General features: G+C 50.4%; 1 protein-coding gene and 1 long non-coding RNA gene across 2 annotated transcripts in view; one reads left to right on the top strand and one right to left on the bottom strand.

Annotated features, from left to right (window-relative positions):
* Positions 1–17,836, top strand: part of LOC307220574 — a 214,764-nt gene that overhangs the window by 175,756 nt on the left and 21,172 nt on the right. The window lies entirely within an intron of this gene.
* The window catches only part of DGAT1 (diacylglycerol O-acyltransferase 1), a 38,189-nt gene that overhangs the window by 9,144 nt on the left and 11,209 nt on the right, over positions 1–17,836 (bottom strand). The window contains exons 3-11 of the mRNA XM_079984394.1: positions 13,645–13,685; positions 11,221–11,306; positions 10,779–10,831; positions 10,065–10,170; positions 7,853–7,972; positions 6,904–6,978; positions 6,307–6,410; positions 4,452–4,490; positions 2,502–2,543 (exon numbers count right to left, since the gene is read on the bottom strand). Of these exons, the coding sequence (XP_079840520.1) occupies positions 2,502–2,543; positions 4,452–4,490; positions 6,307–6,410; positions 6,904–6,978; positions 7,853–7,972; positions 10,065–10,170; positions 10,779–10,831; positions 11,221–11,306; positions 13,645–13,685 (666 nt within the window). The remainder of the gene's footprint in view (positions 1–2,501; positions 2,544–4,451; positions 4,491–6,306; positions 6,411–6,903; positions 6,979–7,852; positions 7,973–10,064; positions 10,171–10,778; positions 10,832–11,220; positions 11,307–13,644; positions 13,686–17,836) is intronic.

Genomic DNA, 17,836 nt, shown 5'->3' on the forward strand with positions numbered 1-17,836 from the left:
GGGTGGCGGGATTTAAACTAAATAAACAGAAAACTAAGGTGTTGGGGAAAAATCTGACAGATGTAGAGTCGGAACAGTTTCAGAGAGAAACAGAACTAACTGTGGTTAAAAAAGTAAAGTACCTAGGGGTAAACATAACAGCAAAAAATCTGAGTCTATTTAAGGATAACTATGAAAAATGTTGGTTTGAAATTAAGAGAGACTTGGATAGTTGGACAAATTTGAAGCTTTCTTTGTTAGGCCGAATTGCTGCTGTTAAGATGAATGTATTGCCAAGAATGTTGTTTTTGTTTCAAACATTGCAGATTGTGGACAAGACAGAGTGCTTCCGGAAGTGGCAGAGAGATATATCTAAATTTGTCTGGCAGGGCAAAAAGCCCAGAATTAAGTTTAAGATACTAACTGATGCGAAAGAAAGAGGGGGCTTTGCCCTGCCGGACCTAAAGTTGTACTATGAAGCCGCAGCCTTCTGCTGGCTAAAAGACTGGCTACTTCTCGAAGACACTGACGCATTGGACTTGGAAGGGTTTAACAATGCTTTTGGTTGGCATGCATATCTATGGTACGATAAGGTTAAGATCAATAAGGTCTTTAAGAACCATATTGTCAGGAAAGCAGTGTTTAATGTCTGGACAAAATACAAAGACTTACTGGAAAACAAAACTCCGAGGTGGCTTTCACCTCTGGAAGCTAAGGCCCGAAAGAGACTCAATATGGAGGCCAAATGGCCAAAATATTGGGAAATATTAGAAAAAGACGGAGACAATTGGAAATTGCAGAGTTTGGAGAAAATGAAAGATAAAGTGCGAGACTGGTTACATTACGCTCAGATTAAAGAAGTTTTTAAAAATGACAAAAAGGTAGGGTTCCAGGTGGAGAAATCGAAGTTGGAAACAGAATTGTTAGAACCAAAAACTAAGGTATTATCAAGAATGTATAACTTGCTGCTGAAATGGATTACACAAGACGAAATGGTTAAATCGGTTATGATAAAGTGGGCTCAGGATATTGGGCATAATATTATGTTTGAGGACTGGGAAAGGTTGTGGACCACTGGGCTGAACTTCACTGCATGTAATGCTTTGAAGGAAAATGTAATGAAAATGATATATAGATGGTACATGACTCCAGTTAAACTTGCCAAAATATACCATTTGTCTGATAATAAATGTTGGAAATGTAAAGAACACGAAGGAACATTCTTTCATCTCTGGTGGACCTGTCCTAGAGTGAAGGCCTTCTGGGAAATGATATATAATGAGTTGAAAAAGGTATTTAAGTATACCTTCACTAAGAAACCAGAGGCCTTCCTTCTGGGCATTGTCGGCCAGAAGGTGTTAAAGAAGGACCGAACATTCTTTATGTATGCAACAACGGCAGCAAGGATACTCATCGCTAAGAGCTGGAAAACTCAAGATCTACCCACACTGGAAGAGTGGCAGATGCAGCTGATGGACTATATGCAACTGGCCGAGATGACTGGCAGAATTCGAGACCTGGGAGAAGAGAGGGTTGAAGAAGACTGGAAGAAATTCAAGATTTATTTACAAAAGTATTGTAATTTGGCTGAATGCTAAGAAGGATGCTAGATCATAAATAATTGCCTACCATTGAATTAGATCTGAACTTGATGATAAGTGAGATTGAGGGAAACATAAAATCTTTGGAGATTAGATTAAATTAACGGAACAAGATTCAAGAATATAAATAAGATGATAAATTGCTGGAAAAAAAATTTATAATGATGTAAGTGGGAGTGGGAGACGTGAGGGAGTCCAAAGAAGTTCTGAAAAATGTGTTATGATCCATGCTATATTGTTTACTATTTTTGCATTTTGTATTTAAAAAATCTCAATAAATATTTATAAAAAAAAAAAAAAGAAGGAGACTCCACCACACTCCTTGGCAGCAAATTCCACTGTCAAACAGCTCTTACTGTCAGGAAGTTCTTCCTAATGTTTAGGTGGAATCTTCTTTCTTGTAGTTTGGATCCATTGCTCCGTGTCCGCTTCTCTGGAGCAGCAGAAAACAACCTTTCTCCCTCCTCTATGTGGCATCCTTTTATATATTTGAACATGGCTATCATATTACCCCTTAACCTCCTCTTCTCCAGGCTAAACATGCCCAGCTCCCTTAGCCGTTCCTCATAAGGCATTGACCCATCCGGGGTGTGGATAGCAGAAAAGCCCCAAGCCCCTGTGCCTTCTTGGGGGGGGGGGGGCTGTCCAGGCAGCTTTCCTTTGGGACGCTGGCAACCAACACACCCTGCAGACCCCTCCCCTGGTTGCAGGTGCTGAGCACTTAAAGAGGCCCCCAGGCCAGCCATAAGCTAAGCTGTGGTTTTTGAAAACTCAGAAGCATATCATTTCTCCCTCCCCACTTTTCCCATTACAGCTCTAAGGGCACGTTGTGGGTCAGTCCTGCTTTCTTGGGAGGGGGGGTGTCCACAAGCAGTTCCCCAGCACCATGGTGGAGAAGAGGGTCCCCAGGGCATGGCTTACCCGAAAAGGCTTCATGGAGTTCTGGATTGTGGGGACCATCCACTGCAACAAGCACACATTAAAATCAGGTTAAGAGGGCCCGGGGGCGGGTAAAACCAGGGGTCATCTAGCCCAGCCCCATAAGATACAACCCAGCTTAGCCTCCTTGGTTTGAGGGAATGTTCTCTGGCCCTCTGCCACAGAAGTCATCATCATCATCTTATTTTTTGTATGCCACCTTTCCACAGTTTAAAAAACAATGTTCAAGGCAGCTTACAGCACAGCAAGATTTACATAATTACAAAAGTCATAAACAATAAATAAGTAAAGGGACCCCTGATCATTAGGTCCAGTTATGGCAGACTCTGGAGTTGCGGCACTCATCTCGCTTTATTGGCCAAGGGAGCCGGCGTACAGCTTCCGGGTCATGTGGCCAGCATGACGAAGCCGCTTCTGGCGAACCAGAGCAGCGCACGGAAACACCGTTTACCTTCCCGCTGGAGCGGTACCTATTTATCTGCTTGCACTTTGACGTGCTTTCGAGCTGCTAGGTTGGCAGGAGCAGGGACCGAGCAACGGGAGCTCACCCCGTTGCGGGGATTCGAGCCGCCGACCGTCTGATCGGCAAGTCCTAGGCTCTGTGGTTTAACCCACAGCGCCACCTGCGTCCCAACAAACAATAAATAAACCACATCAAAAAAAATACACAACCAAATGGGAAACAATTTCCAAACCGGAGGAAAGAAAAGTCACCCTTGTGCAGTATAGAGAACCATCCCCAACTCTGATCAGAAGGCAAGGCTGCCCCAACTCCTCCAGCTACTGGGACCCAAAACATACCACCAAGTTCTGGAAAGTCGCTGCTCTGACCACTACCTACACAGAAAGGTCTCAGAGCCTCTGAACAGACCCCTCTTCCAACCACCAGCACCATCACCCTACTTCAGTTCCTTGGACTTCCAGCACTCGCTGAAGATTTTTTCTTTTTATTCCAACAGGAATTTCCACCAAAGTCTGATCTTAGCTTTCACCATTTTTTACTTTTTCTGCACACCACTTGGGAGACAATTCCAGCGAAGCGGTATGTCAAATGTTTAAATAAGTACCGTATTTTTCGCTCTATAAGACGCACCAGACCTAAGATGCATCCATGTTTTGGAGGAGGAAAACAGGGGGGAAAAATATTCTGAATCCCAGAAGCCAGAACATCAAGAGGGATCTGGCTTCTGGGATAGCCTCTTGCTGTTCTGGCTTCTGGGACAGCCACGCGCAGCCTCTCCTGGGCAGCGGGATGAAGGCTCCCCCTGCCCGGAAGAGGCTGCGCGTGGCTAAGCCAGAACAGCGAGTGGCAAGCCTCAATGCAAAGCCTCCTGAGCGAAGAGGCAGCAGCACTCCCGCTGCTTCGGGTGGCTATCCCTGAAGCCAGGAGAGCAAGAGGGATCGGTGCGCACCAATCCCTCTTGTTCTCCTGGCTTCAGCGACAGCTGCGCAGCCTGCATTCGCTCCATAAGATGCACACACATTTCCCCTTACTTTTTAGGAGACGAAAAGTGCGTCTTTTAGAGCGAAAAGTAATAACGTAACAAGCTTCCATCTAGGCAGATCAGCTTCAGCCCACATGCAGCACCCCTGCAGAACTGCCAAGTCAGGCAGATGTTCAACGGGAGTGTTCCAGTACCTCCAAACGGTTTTGGCAGTTGAATCAGGGAAGGTGGCAACCGTCTCTGCACCCCTTCCTGTCCTTGGCCCCCTGTGTCTGCTTCAGCATCTTGTTTGCCCCCCAACTCTGCACCAGACACTCCAGAAGGGGGCACAGGCCAGCTCCTGGCCACTTCTAGACTGGAACCGGAGAGAGCCTGTGGTCTGCTTTAGGCACCCTGCCCAGGTGCTCCTCTCTGGCCAGACCCCCTGCCATGCCCTTTGCTTCAAAGGTGTCAGCAGCAGGTAAGCCCCACCTGCCCCCCCCCTTACCTGCTGAATCAGCCCCACCATCAGCTGGAGGAAGAAGAGCTGGAAAAGGGGGGAGAAAAAGAAGAGGCCAGGAGTGAGACACCATCAACACGAGACTTATGGATGTCCAAGGAAGCGGGAGGCTGGAAGGTTCAGGTCAGGTGCAGGAAAGTCCCTTTCTCTCGTTAATCTATGGAACTTACTCCTGCAGGCGGCAGGACGGCCACCAAACTGGAAGACTTTAAAAGCCGGATCGGACACATGGATGGAAGAGGGAGACAGTCGATGGCTGCTAGCCAGGAGGGGACAGTGGCATAATATTTTTTTTAAAATCATTTTTATTGGTTTTCCAATAAAAAACCTCCAATTGAATATCTAATCATAATACTTCAATTAAATAAATAAATAAATAAATAAATAAATAAATCAAATTATAGTCCAAATTGTATTTATTAATTTCTTGGGGGTCCCCACGGTCTGGATCTCTGGAGCATATCTCCACATCTTAGTCCTGCTTCTCCGTGGCATAATAATAATAAATAATAATAATAATGCCAAGAGGGGACAGTGGCATAATATTAATAATTAATAATAATTTTTATTGTTATTTTTTATTAATTATGTATACCCCGCCCATCTGGCTGGGTTTCCCCAGCCACTCTGGGAGGCTCCCAACAGAATATTAAAAGTGCAATAAAACATCAAACATTAAAAACTTCCCTAAATGGGGCTTCTGAAACCAGGGTGTTGCGCTCATGTTGTGCTTGCCGGTTTCCCATAAGCACCTGGTTGCTGACTAAAGGTAAAGGTAAAGGGACCCCTGACCCTTAGGTCCAGTCATGGCCGACTCTGGGGTTGCAGCACTCATCTTGCTTTATTGGCCGAGGGAGCTGGCGTACAGCTTCTGGGTCATGTGGCCAGCAGGACTAAGCCGCTTCTGGCAAACCAGAGCAGCGCACGGAAATGCCGTTTACCTTCCCGCCGGAGTGGTACCTATTTATCTACTTGCACTTTGACGTGCTTTCAAACTGCTAGGTTGGCAGGAGCAGGGACTGAGCAATGGGAGCTCACCCCGTCGCAGGGATTCGAACCGCCGACCTTCTGATCAGCAAGCCCTAGGCTCTGTGGTTTAACCCACAGCACAGATAAGCCATTAACCTGATCCAGCAGGGGTCTCTTTATGTTCCTATCGGCAGCTCCGCCAGCAGCCAGGCAGGATGAGCCCTACACCCAGCCTCCAGGCGAAAACTCTTTCTCACAACCCTGCAGGCCTTCCAAGACCCTGAGCCTTCCTTGCTAGCAGTTCCCACCCCTCCCTACGGCCCCAGCACTACACTGGCTGCTTTCCTGACCCCCCCCCCCAATATAACAGGGGAGGCAGGCAGAGTCTTCTTGGCGTTAGGGGGGTCCTTAGGTGTGCACAATCTGCGTTAAATATTCAGCTACCATCATGGGGACTGGAAGCCGGCTTCCCCCATGTTTGACTCAAAGGAAAGACTCCCCAAATTTGAAAGTACAGTGGTACCTCTGGATGCAAACAGGATCCGTTCCGGAGCCCCGTTTGCATCCTGAGTAAAACGTAAGACGTGACTGCGCATCTGTGCATGCACGGGTCGCGTTTTACCGCTTCCACGCATGCGCATGACGTCGTTTTGAGCATATGTGCATGCATGAGCGGCAAAACCCAGAAGTAACGTGCTCCGTTACTTCCGGGTCGCCATGGAGCGTAACTTGAAAATGCTCACCCTGAAGCACATTTAACCTGAGGTATGACTGCATAACAGCCTTCATTGCCTTGCAAAGGGGGTGGGGAGCTGTGGGTGGGCAGGGGGCAAAGAGAATGGGTCGCCGCCAGACCCAGGACAGGGGGTCTCACCATCTCAGCCAGCCTGCGCAGCAGAAAGCGCTTGCGGACACGAGGAGAGCGCGGGAAGTTCAGCTCGTAGCACAAGGTCGGTGCGAAGAGGAAGTAGTAGAGGTCTGCCGTGGAAATAGGAGGAGAGAGGCATTAAGGGCAGGGGCACCAAACAGGAGCTGGCCTCTCCCTTTGGGAAAAGGACCACAGCTCAGGCACAGAGAAAGCGTAAGACCCAGGCCCAACCTGCCCCCCCCCCCAACAGCATCTCCCCAGGCAAGCAAGGCTGGGGGAACTTGGATGCCTGAAATCCTGGAGCGCCGTTTCTGCCGGTCAGTGCAGGGAACACTGCCCTAGATGGGCCAATGGTCTGACTCCAAACAAGGCAGCTTCCCCTGTTCCCCAATGTGGGGGGTGGGGAGCAGAATAATCCCAGGGGACCTTTGACCTTGGAGCCACCACACGCCAGGGGAAGGCAAGCGCCACAAAGCTCTGGCCTCCCAGAGGAAGGGGGGAGGTCAGGAGTGTAAGCCCCAGGATGGCGTCGCCGCCAGACCCCCAACCCCACCAGGGCCACAGGGAACCGCCCACCACGGAGGTCTTGCCTGGCCATGTTACCTCTATAGGTCAGGTTCACTGGGTAAGCCACAGCCCCCGAGGCCACGTTCCCATTGGCCTTCTGCGACCCAGCAGCTGGAACAGACAACAAAAGGGCATCAGTCAGAGAACACAGGTCAGAGAACGGCAGCGTTGGAAGGAACCCCAAAGGTCATCCAGAACAACCCCCCGCCAGGCAGAAATCTTGGGCCCAACATGGGGCTTGGACCCACGGCCCCAAGATTAAGGGTCTCCTGCTCTACCAGCTGAGCTACCCACAGTCGTTGCCTTATTTCTGACCCTTAGGCATTCTACAATTCTATCATTCCATAAGTCAACTCAAGACAGAAAGGTGCACAGAAAAGGACATTAGAATGGAAGAGGAGGCAGCTGGATGAGGTCAAAAGGGGTGCCAACCATAATAATAATAATTTATTATTTATACCTCAACCATCTGGCTGAGTTTCCCCAGCCACTCTGGGTGGCTCCCAATCGAGTGTTAAAAACAACACAGCATTAAATATTTAAAACTTCCCTAAACAGGGCTGCCTTCAGATGTCTTCTAAAAGTCAGTTGTTTATTTCCTTGACATCTGGTGGGAGGGTGTTCCACAGGGCGGGTGCCACCACCGACAAGGCCCTCTGCCTGGTTCCCTGTAACCTCACTTCTTGCAATGAGGGACCCACCTGAGGACCCTCAGCGCTGGACCAGTCCAGCATCCTCTTCTGGCAGCGGCCAACCAGATGGAAAACTGGCGCACAGGACCTGAGTCCCTGCTGTGGTTTCCAGAAGCTCCTATCAGGAGCCTTGTGGCCTCCAAGAGAGGAGGAAGAGTCTAGCCAGCCCGGCTTGTAGCCACGGACACCCCTCTCCTCTTCCATGAATTTGTCCAACCCTCTTTCAAAGCCATCCCAGTTGGCACTTGGGGGGGGGTCTCAGGTGCCCCCACCAGGCCTGGCTCAGGGCTCACCGGAGCGGGTTCGGGTGGCCTTGGTTTGTCTCTTCTCCCGACACCACTTGTTGACATCCTTGAAGGAGAAGAGCTTGAGGAAAAGGATGGTGTGGACGCTCAGAGCAAAGACGGCCCCAACTGCAGAGGGAGGAGAGAAGCAGGTGAGTGAGAGACGCAACACGCAGCCCCAGATAATCTGCATGCCCCAGAGGCAGGAAAGGGGTGAAGCCAGCCTGACTCACTGATGTTGCAGGAATTTATGTATAGGTTGTGGGGGGGTTTGCCCCTCCAGCAGATATCATGCACATGCAGCCCACTACCAAAATCAGAACAATCACGTTTGTGACTTTTGTGATTTGTCCCCACAAAATCACAGTTTCGTCCTATCTGTTCAAAGGGCCTCTGCTGCACAATACCAAATGTAAGAATTCACTGATAGATGTATCTATGTACTGGCTGACTGGGAAAACTTCAGAAATCCCTATAGACATGTGAGCTCAGCTCCTCAGAAGCCCCTCTGCCTGAGGGATAATCCCTGGCATCCTGATACCTGAGTGTCAGACAGGTAGCCATTCCAGAAATAATAAACCCAGATGAAGAGAGAAGGGTGTGATTGACTTGGCTGGGAAACAGGGAAGTGTAAATATCTCTTTCGTTCCACTTGATGGGTGTTTGGTGGAGGGCAAGGGGAACCATGGGGCAGGGTCCAGGATGCTCAGATTACTGCCACTAGACCTCCCCTTTCATGATGCAACCGTGATATATGAGTGATGTAGTTGGGGGGGTGTAACATGGGGATTAGCAGCCAATAAAAGTTTGGGGGCTCTTTTGTTTCGGGCTCCCATCTTGTTCCACCCTGAAGCAGGTGGGAGTCCTGTCACGACAGTCTTCAATCAAGACCAAGCCGACTGGCTGCTGTTTTGCTCTGGTATTCCTGGCTGGTATCCTTGCTTTTTTTGTCCAAGCGAGCCCTCAGATTTCTCCGTTAACACTGACCAACCCCCATCGAGAAGAGGTAGCTCTTCTCAAAGGCCATTTTGAGGGGGGAGACAGGACAAGGTGACTTTGTGCGCCAGCATCTTCTGAGAAGGAGAAACCTCCCAGCTCACGGCTCGCCTCTGCCTGGGCCACAAGCGGTAGGCCTGGGCAAGGGAGTGACACAACATCCCAAACTGCCCATACAGCCATACCTCGGGGTTTAAAGTCGCTTCAGGTTGAGCGTTTTCAGGTTGCGTTCCGCGGTGACCCGGAAGTAATGGAATGGGTTACTTCCAGGTTTTGCTGCTCACGCATGCGCAGACACTCAAAATGGCATGCGCAGAGGTGGCAAATCGCGACCTGCGCTGATGCGGGTTGCGTTCTGCTCAGGATGTGAACAGGGCTCCGGAACAGATCCCGTTCGCATCCAGACGTACCACTGTATTGTGATATCGTTTCCATAATTTTTGACCTGGCGATTAATAATAATAATAATAATAATAATTTATTATTAATACCCCACCCATCTGGCTGGATTTCCCCAGCCACTCTGGGCGGCTTCCAACAGAACACTAAAATACAATAGTCTATTAAACATTAAAATCTTTCCTAAACAGGGCTGCCTTCAGATGTCTTTGGCATCTGGTGGGAGGACATTCCACAGGGTGGGCGCCACCACCGAGAAGGCCCTCTGCCTGGTTCCCTGTAGCTTTACTTCTCGCAGGGAGGGAACCGCCAGAAGGCCCTCGGAGCTGGACCTCAGTGTCTGGGAAGAACGGTGGAGGTGGAGACGCTCCTTCAGGTACACTAGACCGAGGCCGTTTAGGGTTTTAAAGGTCAGCACCAGCACTTATATATCGCGAATCATGACGTGTGTGTCTGTGCGTGCGCTATGCAAAAATCACAATGTGGGGGAAATTGTGAAGCCAGGTAATGCCTCTCTGCAGCTCCAACCTTATTTAAGACGTGATAAAGCTGCTTTTCAAATCAAGGGCCGCATTCCCTTCAAAGCAACCTCCTGGGGGCCAGATGTGAGTGGCGGGTGGGATGTACCAGGCAAAAGGGGATGGGACGTCAAATGCAGGTGCTGATTCTGCACTATAGGCTAGTTATGCAGAGAGAGAGAGAAGAAACATACACCTCTCCTGCAACCGGCCCCCCAATCTAGGGGCCCTGCCACCCCAGAGCCCGTAACAGAAAGCCGCCTTTTCAGAGCAAGTCCACAGGTCGGGGGGGGGGGCTGTTCACTCACCTGGCGTGATGGAGGTGACAGCAAGAGTCACCAGCGCAGGGAAGCATAAGATTGTCAGGAGGTTAATGGTGTGCAGGACGGCCCCAAGGTGCTCCGACATAGAGCCCTGCGGAAGGAAGGGAAACAGGGGCAATGCTCTATGGCCACCTTAAGCGCTACCTGCCCACCCCTAAAATCAGGGTGTTGTAAACCAGGACTCAAGGCAGCTTAAACAAATCAATATGATGCAGATACAAAGCTGAAAGCATTATCAGCTGTGACAGTCAAAAGGGGAATTAAACTCTAATAGGATTAAAACAGTATTTTTTTTAAAAAAAATTATATATATATATAAATACTGGTAATAAAAACAGCGCAGCACTATGACAAGCGCTTCCTTAAAAAGAACAGTCAGTGTTCCCAAAGGCCTGTTGGGAAAACACAGTCTTCACTGGCCAGCAGGAGGACAACAAGGAGGGAGCCAATCTGGCTCCTCTAGGAAAGGGCTTCCAAAGTAGTCTTGGAGGAGCCACCACCGAGAAGGCCCTCTCCTGCGCCCCCTACCCAGCGTGCCCCCTGAGGGTGGCGGAACTGAGAGAAGGGCCTCCCCCTGAAGATCTCAGAGCCCAGGCAGGTCCGTATGGCTGAACACGATCCTTCAGATAGCCTGAGCCTAAGCCCTAAAGAGACCCCGCTTCGCAAGGGATCCCAGCCTGCCCCCAAAAGCACACTTACCGCCGCCAGCCTCTTCTCAATGTGCAGAGCTGCCAGAGCGAACACATTGGCCACTGGGGGGAAAGCAGATGTTGGCAATCATTGCTGGGCAGTGCACCAGGAACAAGGATTTGGGCCCCTGTTCTCAGCCAGCCCAGGAATTTGCAAGGCTCATCTAGTAGAACCCCAGAAGAGGCACTCCCATCCACTCATCCCCCGCCACCTCCAACCCCCCTCACTCTCTCTCATGCACATGCATTGCCTCACTCAAGAGCCCTGATCTGAACAGTGAAGGAGACCGGCAGCACCAGGGACCCAAAAGCTGCAGGACACAGAGGCCGCGAGGAGTTTTGTAAGCAAGAAGCTCTTCAAGAGGTGCAAGTGGAAGGAGCCAAGCGGAGACCAGGCATCTGCTGGGTCGCGCAGAGAAATTCAAGACAAATGCCGAGATCACTCGACTCACCGATAATAAGGCACAGCGCAGGCCAGCTGTAGGGGTCTTTCAGGAACAGGGAGATGACCTGGATGGGGTCCACCAAAATGCCGTACCTGAGGAGGGAAGGAGCACATAGTCAGAGGCACTCTCTTCTCCATCCCAGTCGGACAACGCAGACCCAGGAAGGAGGAGGCTTGGGTGAGAAAGCTGCTTTGTTCCACACCCCTATGGGAGGACCTGCTTGATGCAGAAGGCCTTCTCCTGTCTGCTGGCTCCATGACCTTTGGGAGAAGGGCAGGGACGACGGAGGCATTTGGCTTCCCAGGAGATGTGCTGGGCAGCTGAGCTGCGCATTGACAAGGAGGCACTCTCAGCACCAAGCCACCCCAGGCCCAGGGATACCCCACTTGGGGAGGGAGAAACTAGAAGCCGCTCAGAAACAAGGCAGCAGATTTTAGCCAGCCCCTGCAAGGCATCCGGAGGGCTTGGAAGAGATGGACAAACTCTGACAGAACTGGCTGGCATCACTACAGCCCTGTGTTGCAGGAGAAAAGCTTTTCATCAAGTTGGAAGGGACCTCTGGGGGTCATGCAGGAATCACAGCTACAATTACAGTGGTGCCCCGCAAGACGAACGCCTCGCAAGACGAAAAACCCGCTAGACGAAAGGGTTTTCCGTTTTGGAGGCGCTTCGCAAAACGAATTTCCTATGGGCTTGCTTCGCAAGACAAAAATGTCTTGCGAGTTCCTGCGGGTTTTTCCCCCTTTTCTCCCCCTTTTCCTAAGCCGCTAAGCCGCTTATCAGCTGATCTGCTGATAAGCCGCTTAACAGCTGATCACTAAAAGCCGCTAAACCGCTAACAGCACTAATCCGCTAAGCTGTCAATGGGCTTGCTTCGCAAGACGAAAAAAACCGCTATACGAAGAGCCTCACGGAAAGGATTAATTTCATCTTGCGAGGCACCACTGTATAACAAATAAAGGCCTGACATACCTCGCTTTGCATGTCATGAGTCTCTCTCATATATTAGTTTCACCTTTTAAGTTGAATTACTGAAATAAATGAACTTTTCCACGATATTCTAATTTTCCGAGTTTCACCTGTAAACAATCTCTGGCAGATGGTCACCCAAGCTCTGCTTAAAAACCTCCAAGGGAGGAGAGTCAGCCATCTCCCAAGGTCGTCTTCTGTGCTGCTGAAAGGCTCTCACCCTCATAAAGTGCCTCCTAATGTTGGCACCTCCTTGTCCCTTGAAGCCATGGGTTCGAGTCCTCCACTCTGGAGCAGCAGGAAACCATCTTGCCAGCCCACCAGTGCTGAGCTTGCATGGTCTGACTCAGAGGGTGCCTTCCTATGTCCCTACAGGTCTGCACTGTCTGGCAACCATGACTCTCTCCCAGTCCTGCCTGGAGATGCTGAGGACTGAAGCAGCAACCTTCTGCAAGCCAAGCAGGTGCTCTGCCCTTGAGCTGCAGCCCTCCCCTCCTCCTCCCCCCCCCCCCCACAAGTTCCCAGGATCTGCCGCCCTCCTTGTTGCTTCTGAGAGCAACAAGAGACAGGTCCCCAAAGCAGGCATAGGCAAACTCTGGCCCTCCAGATGTTTAGGACTAATAATAATAATAATAATAATTTTTATTTATACCCCGCCCTCCCCAGCCAAGGCCGGGCTCAGGGCGGCTAACAAGCAATAATAAAAACAAGTTGAATGACTACAAGTTGAATTAAAATATTGAAACATTAAAATATTAAAATGCAGCCTCATCACAGGAGGAGAAAGGAAAAAGAAAAGAGGGGGAGGGAATCAAATTGGCTCCAAGCCAAAGGCCAGGCGGAATATCTCTGTCTTATAGGACCTGCGGAAGGAAATCAGATCCTGCAGGGCCCTGGTTTCATGAGGCAGAGCGTTCCACCAGGCCGGAGCCAGTGTTGAAAAGGCCCTGGCTCTGGTTGAAGCTAATCTAATGTCCTCAGGGCCCGGGACCACTAGGGGGTTGCCATACCTTGAGGCTCTCCGTGGGGCATACTGGGAGAGGTGGTCCCATAGGTACGAGGGTCCTAGGCCGTGAAGGGCTTTAAAGGTCAAAAGCAGCACCTTAAACCTGACCCTGTACTCCACCGGGAGCCAATGCAGCTGGAAAAGCACTGGGTGAATATGCTCCCATGGCAGAGACCCCGTGAGGAGCCTCGCTGCAGCATTCTGCACCCGCTGGAGTTTCTGGGACAGCTTCAAGGGCAGCCCCGCACAGAGCATAACCACTGGTCCTGTTAGCTAGGGATGATGGGAATTGTAGTCCCAAACATCTGGTGGACCGGAGCTTGCCTATGCCTGCCCCCAAAGGCAGCCTGCCACATCCACTCTGATCTGCTATGGCAGAATTGTAGCATCCCAGGGGAGGTCTCTCCACTGCTGCCAGCCCCCCACCCCAACCAAAGAGGAGCGCAAGACCTTACTTGATGAGGTTCTCTAGGAAGAGGCGAGCATTGCTCAAGACCTGGAAGACAAGAGGGGGTAGAAGTGAGCAGCAGCTCCCGCAGCAAATGCCAACCCCAACCCCAACCCCTTCCAGTCCCAATCTCAAAAACTGGCCGTAACTGTCTCTCGATAGCCAGCAGGCGCCTTCAGTGCAGAATTTCTGCTAAAACTTTCCTGTTCAGACAAGCCTGCCCGTATGCTTAGAAATGCTGGAAGGAATTATAATCTGATTTAGTGTTTTAACTTATTGCACGTTTTAATGTATGGCAATTCTCGCCCCCACCCCCAATTTTTATGGCTTTATCTTTTCTGTAAACCGCTTGGAGGTGTGTAAATTTTGTGAAATAAATAAGGATACAAATGAGAAAATGTAATGCAATGGGAGGCTGGTCTCAGGCCCTTCCCTCCCCCAGCACTAAAGAGGATTCTGTGGGACTGATCAGCTTGGGAGGGGAGCAACTGGGGGCAACAGAGCTACAATTCTGGCAGCTGGTCAGGCAGCTTAGAGAGCTGTTTGTAATAGTTTTTAATATTGTAAATATTGTAAATCTTGTAATATTTCTACATTTCCAGGTTTTTGTATTATTTCTTCCCCTTTCCTTCCTAACTCATTTAATATTTCCAATATTAATATTTTCCATTTTTTTACTTTCTTCCGACTTCCTCAGATACGCATTCTGTTGTATTAGTAAGGCCCTAGGACCGCCTTGCTTCCGTCCCAGACCCCTTTCTCATCCACCCCTTGATTGAGGTCAAACTCAAAATACTCTTTATTATTTTTACCTTCCTCTACTATTTCTTTGTTTAATCTCCATTCTGCAATGTCAGTTCACCTCCTTATGGAAGTTCTCAATGTTCTACTGTTTTTATATTTTATTGGAAGCCGTCCAGAGTGCCGGAAGGACAGGATAAAATTAATTAACTTAATATCATCATTATATTTGTGGTGGGATGAGCAGCAGGCCAAGCCACGCCATCTTGCCACATGCCTTCCAGCCCGTGTGGGCGAGTTTCACCCTGACCAGTTGCTACAGAGGAGGAGGAGGACAAGGAAAGAGATGGAAAGATAGGGAGGCATGTTGCTAAACCACAAGCCTGCCTGCTTCCTGATTTCCCAATCGAGGGTGAGTAGGGTTAAGTCCCGGGAGCAAAGGTCGTGGGGAGCAAAGGTGGAAGGGACTCCGCCGGGGGGGGGGCCCTGCCCTGCCTCTTTCAACACCACCCTCCTGCTGCGTTCTTGAGCTCACCTCTCCTCCACTGGGGACAGACGGACCGAGGGGAGCTTAAACAACATCCGGGCTGCCTTGGAGGAAAAAGGGAGCATTTCTTCCACCCAGCCCACCCTTAACATGACATGCAGGGGAAGGAAGTCTTCTCCCCCCTGCCTAGCACCCCACAACAAGGAGGGGGCATAGCAGGAGGGATCAGGCCCACAAGCCACAGTTTTCCCCTTAGGAAGTGTGGGAGGGTGGTACTTCAGCAAAGGGGGGCTTCAGGAAGAAGCTGGATAGGGATGGGGATGCACAGATGGCAGTTCAAAGAGCGGGGCCTTTTTGGGATTGGCCCCTGACATGCTGGCTCCAGCTGAACCCAAAGCAGAAAGGTTTGGGGGTTGAAACTGGAAAGCCCCCTACACAAAGAGGGTAAGTGGAGTTGCAGGGTGGGAGAGAACAGACACTGAAAGCTAATTTTCCATAAACACCCCAGTCTGGAAGTTGAGCCTTTCCTGGAGGTATCACATAGCTTTCTATCCTGGCAGGGCAGGGCAGCCTCAGAGTGGAGCCCAGTGGCTGGCGGGGCCAGAGAGCGCTCTGGGGTACGTGCCAGCTGCTGCCATTGCCTCTCCTCGCCTGGGCAGCAGGTGCAGAGCCAGCCAAGCACCAAGGCTGCCCCCACCAAAGAGTGTTGCAGGAGTAGCATCAAAGCAAATGAACAGACAGGCTGCCCGTCTTCCTTTTCAAGTCCTGCCTGCTCAGTTTCACAGACTAATTCCAGGCTTAGCCAATGCCTCTGTGCACCTTGGCAGGACCAGTTTCTGCTGGGGCTGCCCCTTACCCAGAGTGGCTGCAGCAACCCAGCCAGATGGGCAGGGCATAAATAATAAAATTATTAGCATTACTGTTATTATTAGAGGAACGTACTGCACCAGACTACCCCGTTTCCATCGCAACCCCAAGTGCTCCAGCCAGCCCACAAAGTCAGCATGAAGGCAGAGACATAATAATAATAATAATAATAATAATAATAATAATAATAATAATAATTTATTATTTATAACCAGCCCATCTGGCTGGGCTTCCCCAGCCGCAATGGGCGGCTTCCCAAAAAATTATAAAAATACTGTACTACATCAAACATTAAAAGCCTCCCTAAAGAGGGCCATCTTCAGATGTCTTCTAAAAGTCTGGTAGTTGTTGTTCTCTTCGACATCTGGTGGGAGGGTGTTCCACAGGGAGGGTGCTACCACTGAGAAGGCCCTCTGCCTGGCTCCCTGTAACTTGGCTTCTCGCAGGGAGGGAACAGCCAGAAGGCCCTCGGAGCTGGACCTCAGTGTCCGGGCAGAACGATGGGGGTGGAGACGCTCCTTCAGATATACTGGACCGAGGCCGTTTAGGGCTTTAAAGGTCAGCAGCAACACTTTGAACTGTGCTCGGAAACGTACTGGGAGCCAATGTAGGTCTTTCAAGACCGGTGTTATATGGTCTCGGCGGCCGCTCCCAGTCACCAGTCTAGCTGCCGCATTCTGGATTAGTTGTAGCTTCTGGGTCACCTTCAAAGGTAGCCCCATGTAGAGCACATGGCAGTAGTCCAAGCGGGAGATAAACCAGAGCATGCACCACTCTGGCGAGACAGTCCACAGGCAGATAGGGTCTCAGCCTATGTACCAGGTGGAGCTGGTAAACAGCTGCCCTGGACACAGATTTGACCTGTGCCTCCATGGACAGCTGTGAGTCCAAAATGACTCCCAGGCTGCGCACCTGGTCCTTCAGGGGCACAGTTACCCCATTCAGGACCAGGGAATCCTCCACACCTGCCCGCCCCCTGTCCCCCCAAAACAGTACTTCTGTCTTGTCAGGATTCAATCTCAATCTGTTAGCCGCCATCAATCCTCCAACCGCCTCCAGGCACTCACACAGGACCTTCACCACCTTCACTGGTTCTGATTTGTAAGAGAGGTGGAGCTGGGTATCATCCACATACTGATGAACACCCAGCCCAAACCCCCTGATGATCTCTCCCAGCGGCTGCATGTAAATGTTGAAAAGCATGGGGGAGAGGACCGAACCCTGAGGCACCCCACAAGTGAGAGCCCAGGGGTCTGAACACTCATCCCCCACCACCACTTTCTGAACACGGCCCAGGAGGAAGGAGCGGAACCACTGTATGACAGTGCCCCCAGCTCCCAGCCCCTCAAGACAGTCCAGAAGGATGTTATGGTCGATGGTGTCAAACACCGCTGAGAGATCCAGCAGAACTAGGAAGCAGCTCTCACCTTTGTCCCTAGCCCGCTGGAGATCATCAACCAGTGCGACCAAGGCAGTTTCAGTCCCATGATGAGGCCTGAATTCCGACTGGAAGGGATCCAAATGGTCCGCTTCTTCCAGGCGTGCCTGGAGTTCCTCAGCAACCACTTGCTCAATCACCTTGCCCAAGAATGGAAGATTTGAGACTGGGCATCCCTCAGGCATGTGTGTGTATGTGCACGCCTCATATTCACAGGTACACTGCCTCTGAACTTGGAGGCTCTCTTCAGATGGATGGAGCATGCCTCCACTGACTTGATTGCTTGATTAGCTGAAGGAGCGTCTCCACCCCCCATCGTTCCACCCGGACACTGAGATCCAGCACCGAGGGCCTTCTGGCGGATCCCTCATTGCGAGAAGCGAGGTTACCGGGAACCAGATAGAGGGCCTTCTCAGTAGTGGCACCGCCCTGTGGAAAGCCCTTCCTTCAGATGTGAAGGAAATAAGCAGCTATCTTATCTTTAAAGACATCTGAAGGCAGCCTTGTTTAGGGAAGTTTTTAATACTTAATGCTGTATTGTTTTTAACACTTGATTGGAAGCCGCCCAGAGTGGCTGGGGAAACTCAGCCAGGTGGGCGGAATACAAATAAATTATTATTATTATTATTATTATTAAAGCTCAGACCCCATTCTAGCCAAGAGTTA

Source organism: Podarcis cretensis (genome assembly GCF_951804945.1).
Source record: "Podarcis cretensis genome assembly, chromosome: 7".
NCBI classification, from domain to species: domain Eukaryota; kingdom Metazoa; phylum Chordata; class Lepidosauria; order Squamata; family Lacertidae; genus Podarcis; species Podarcis cretensis.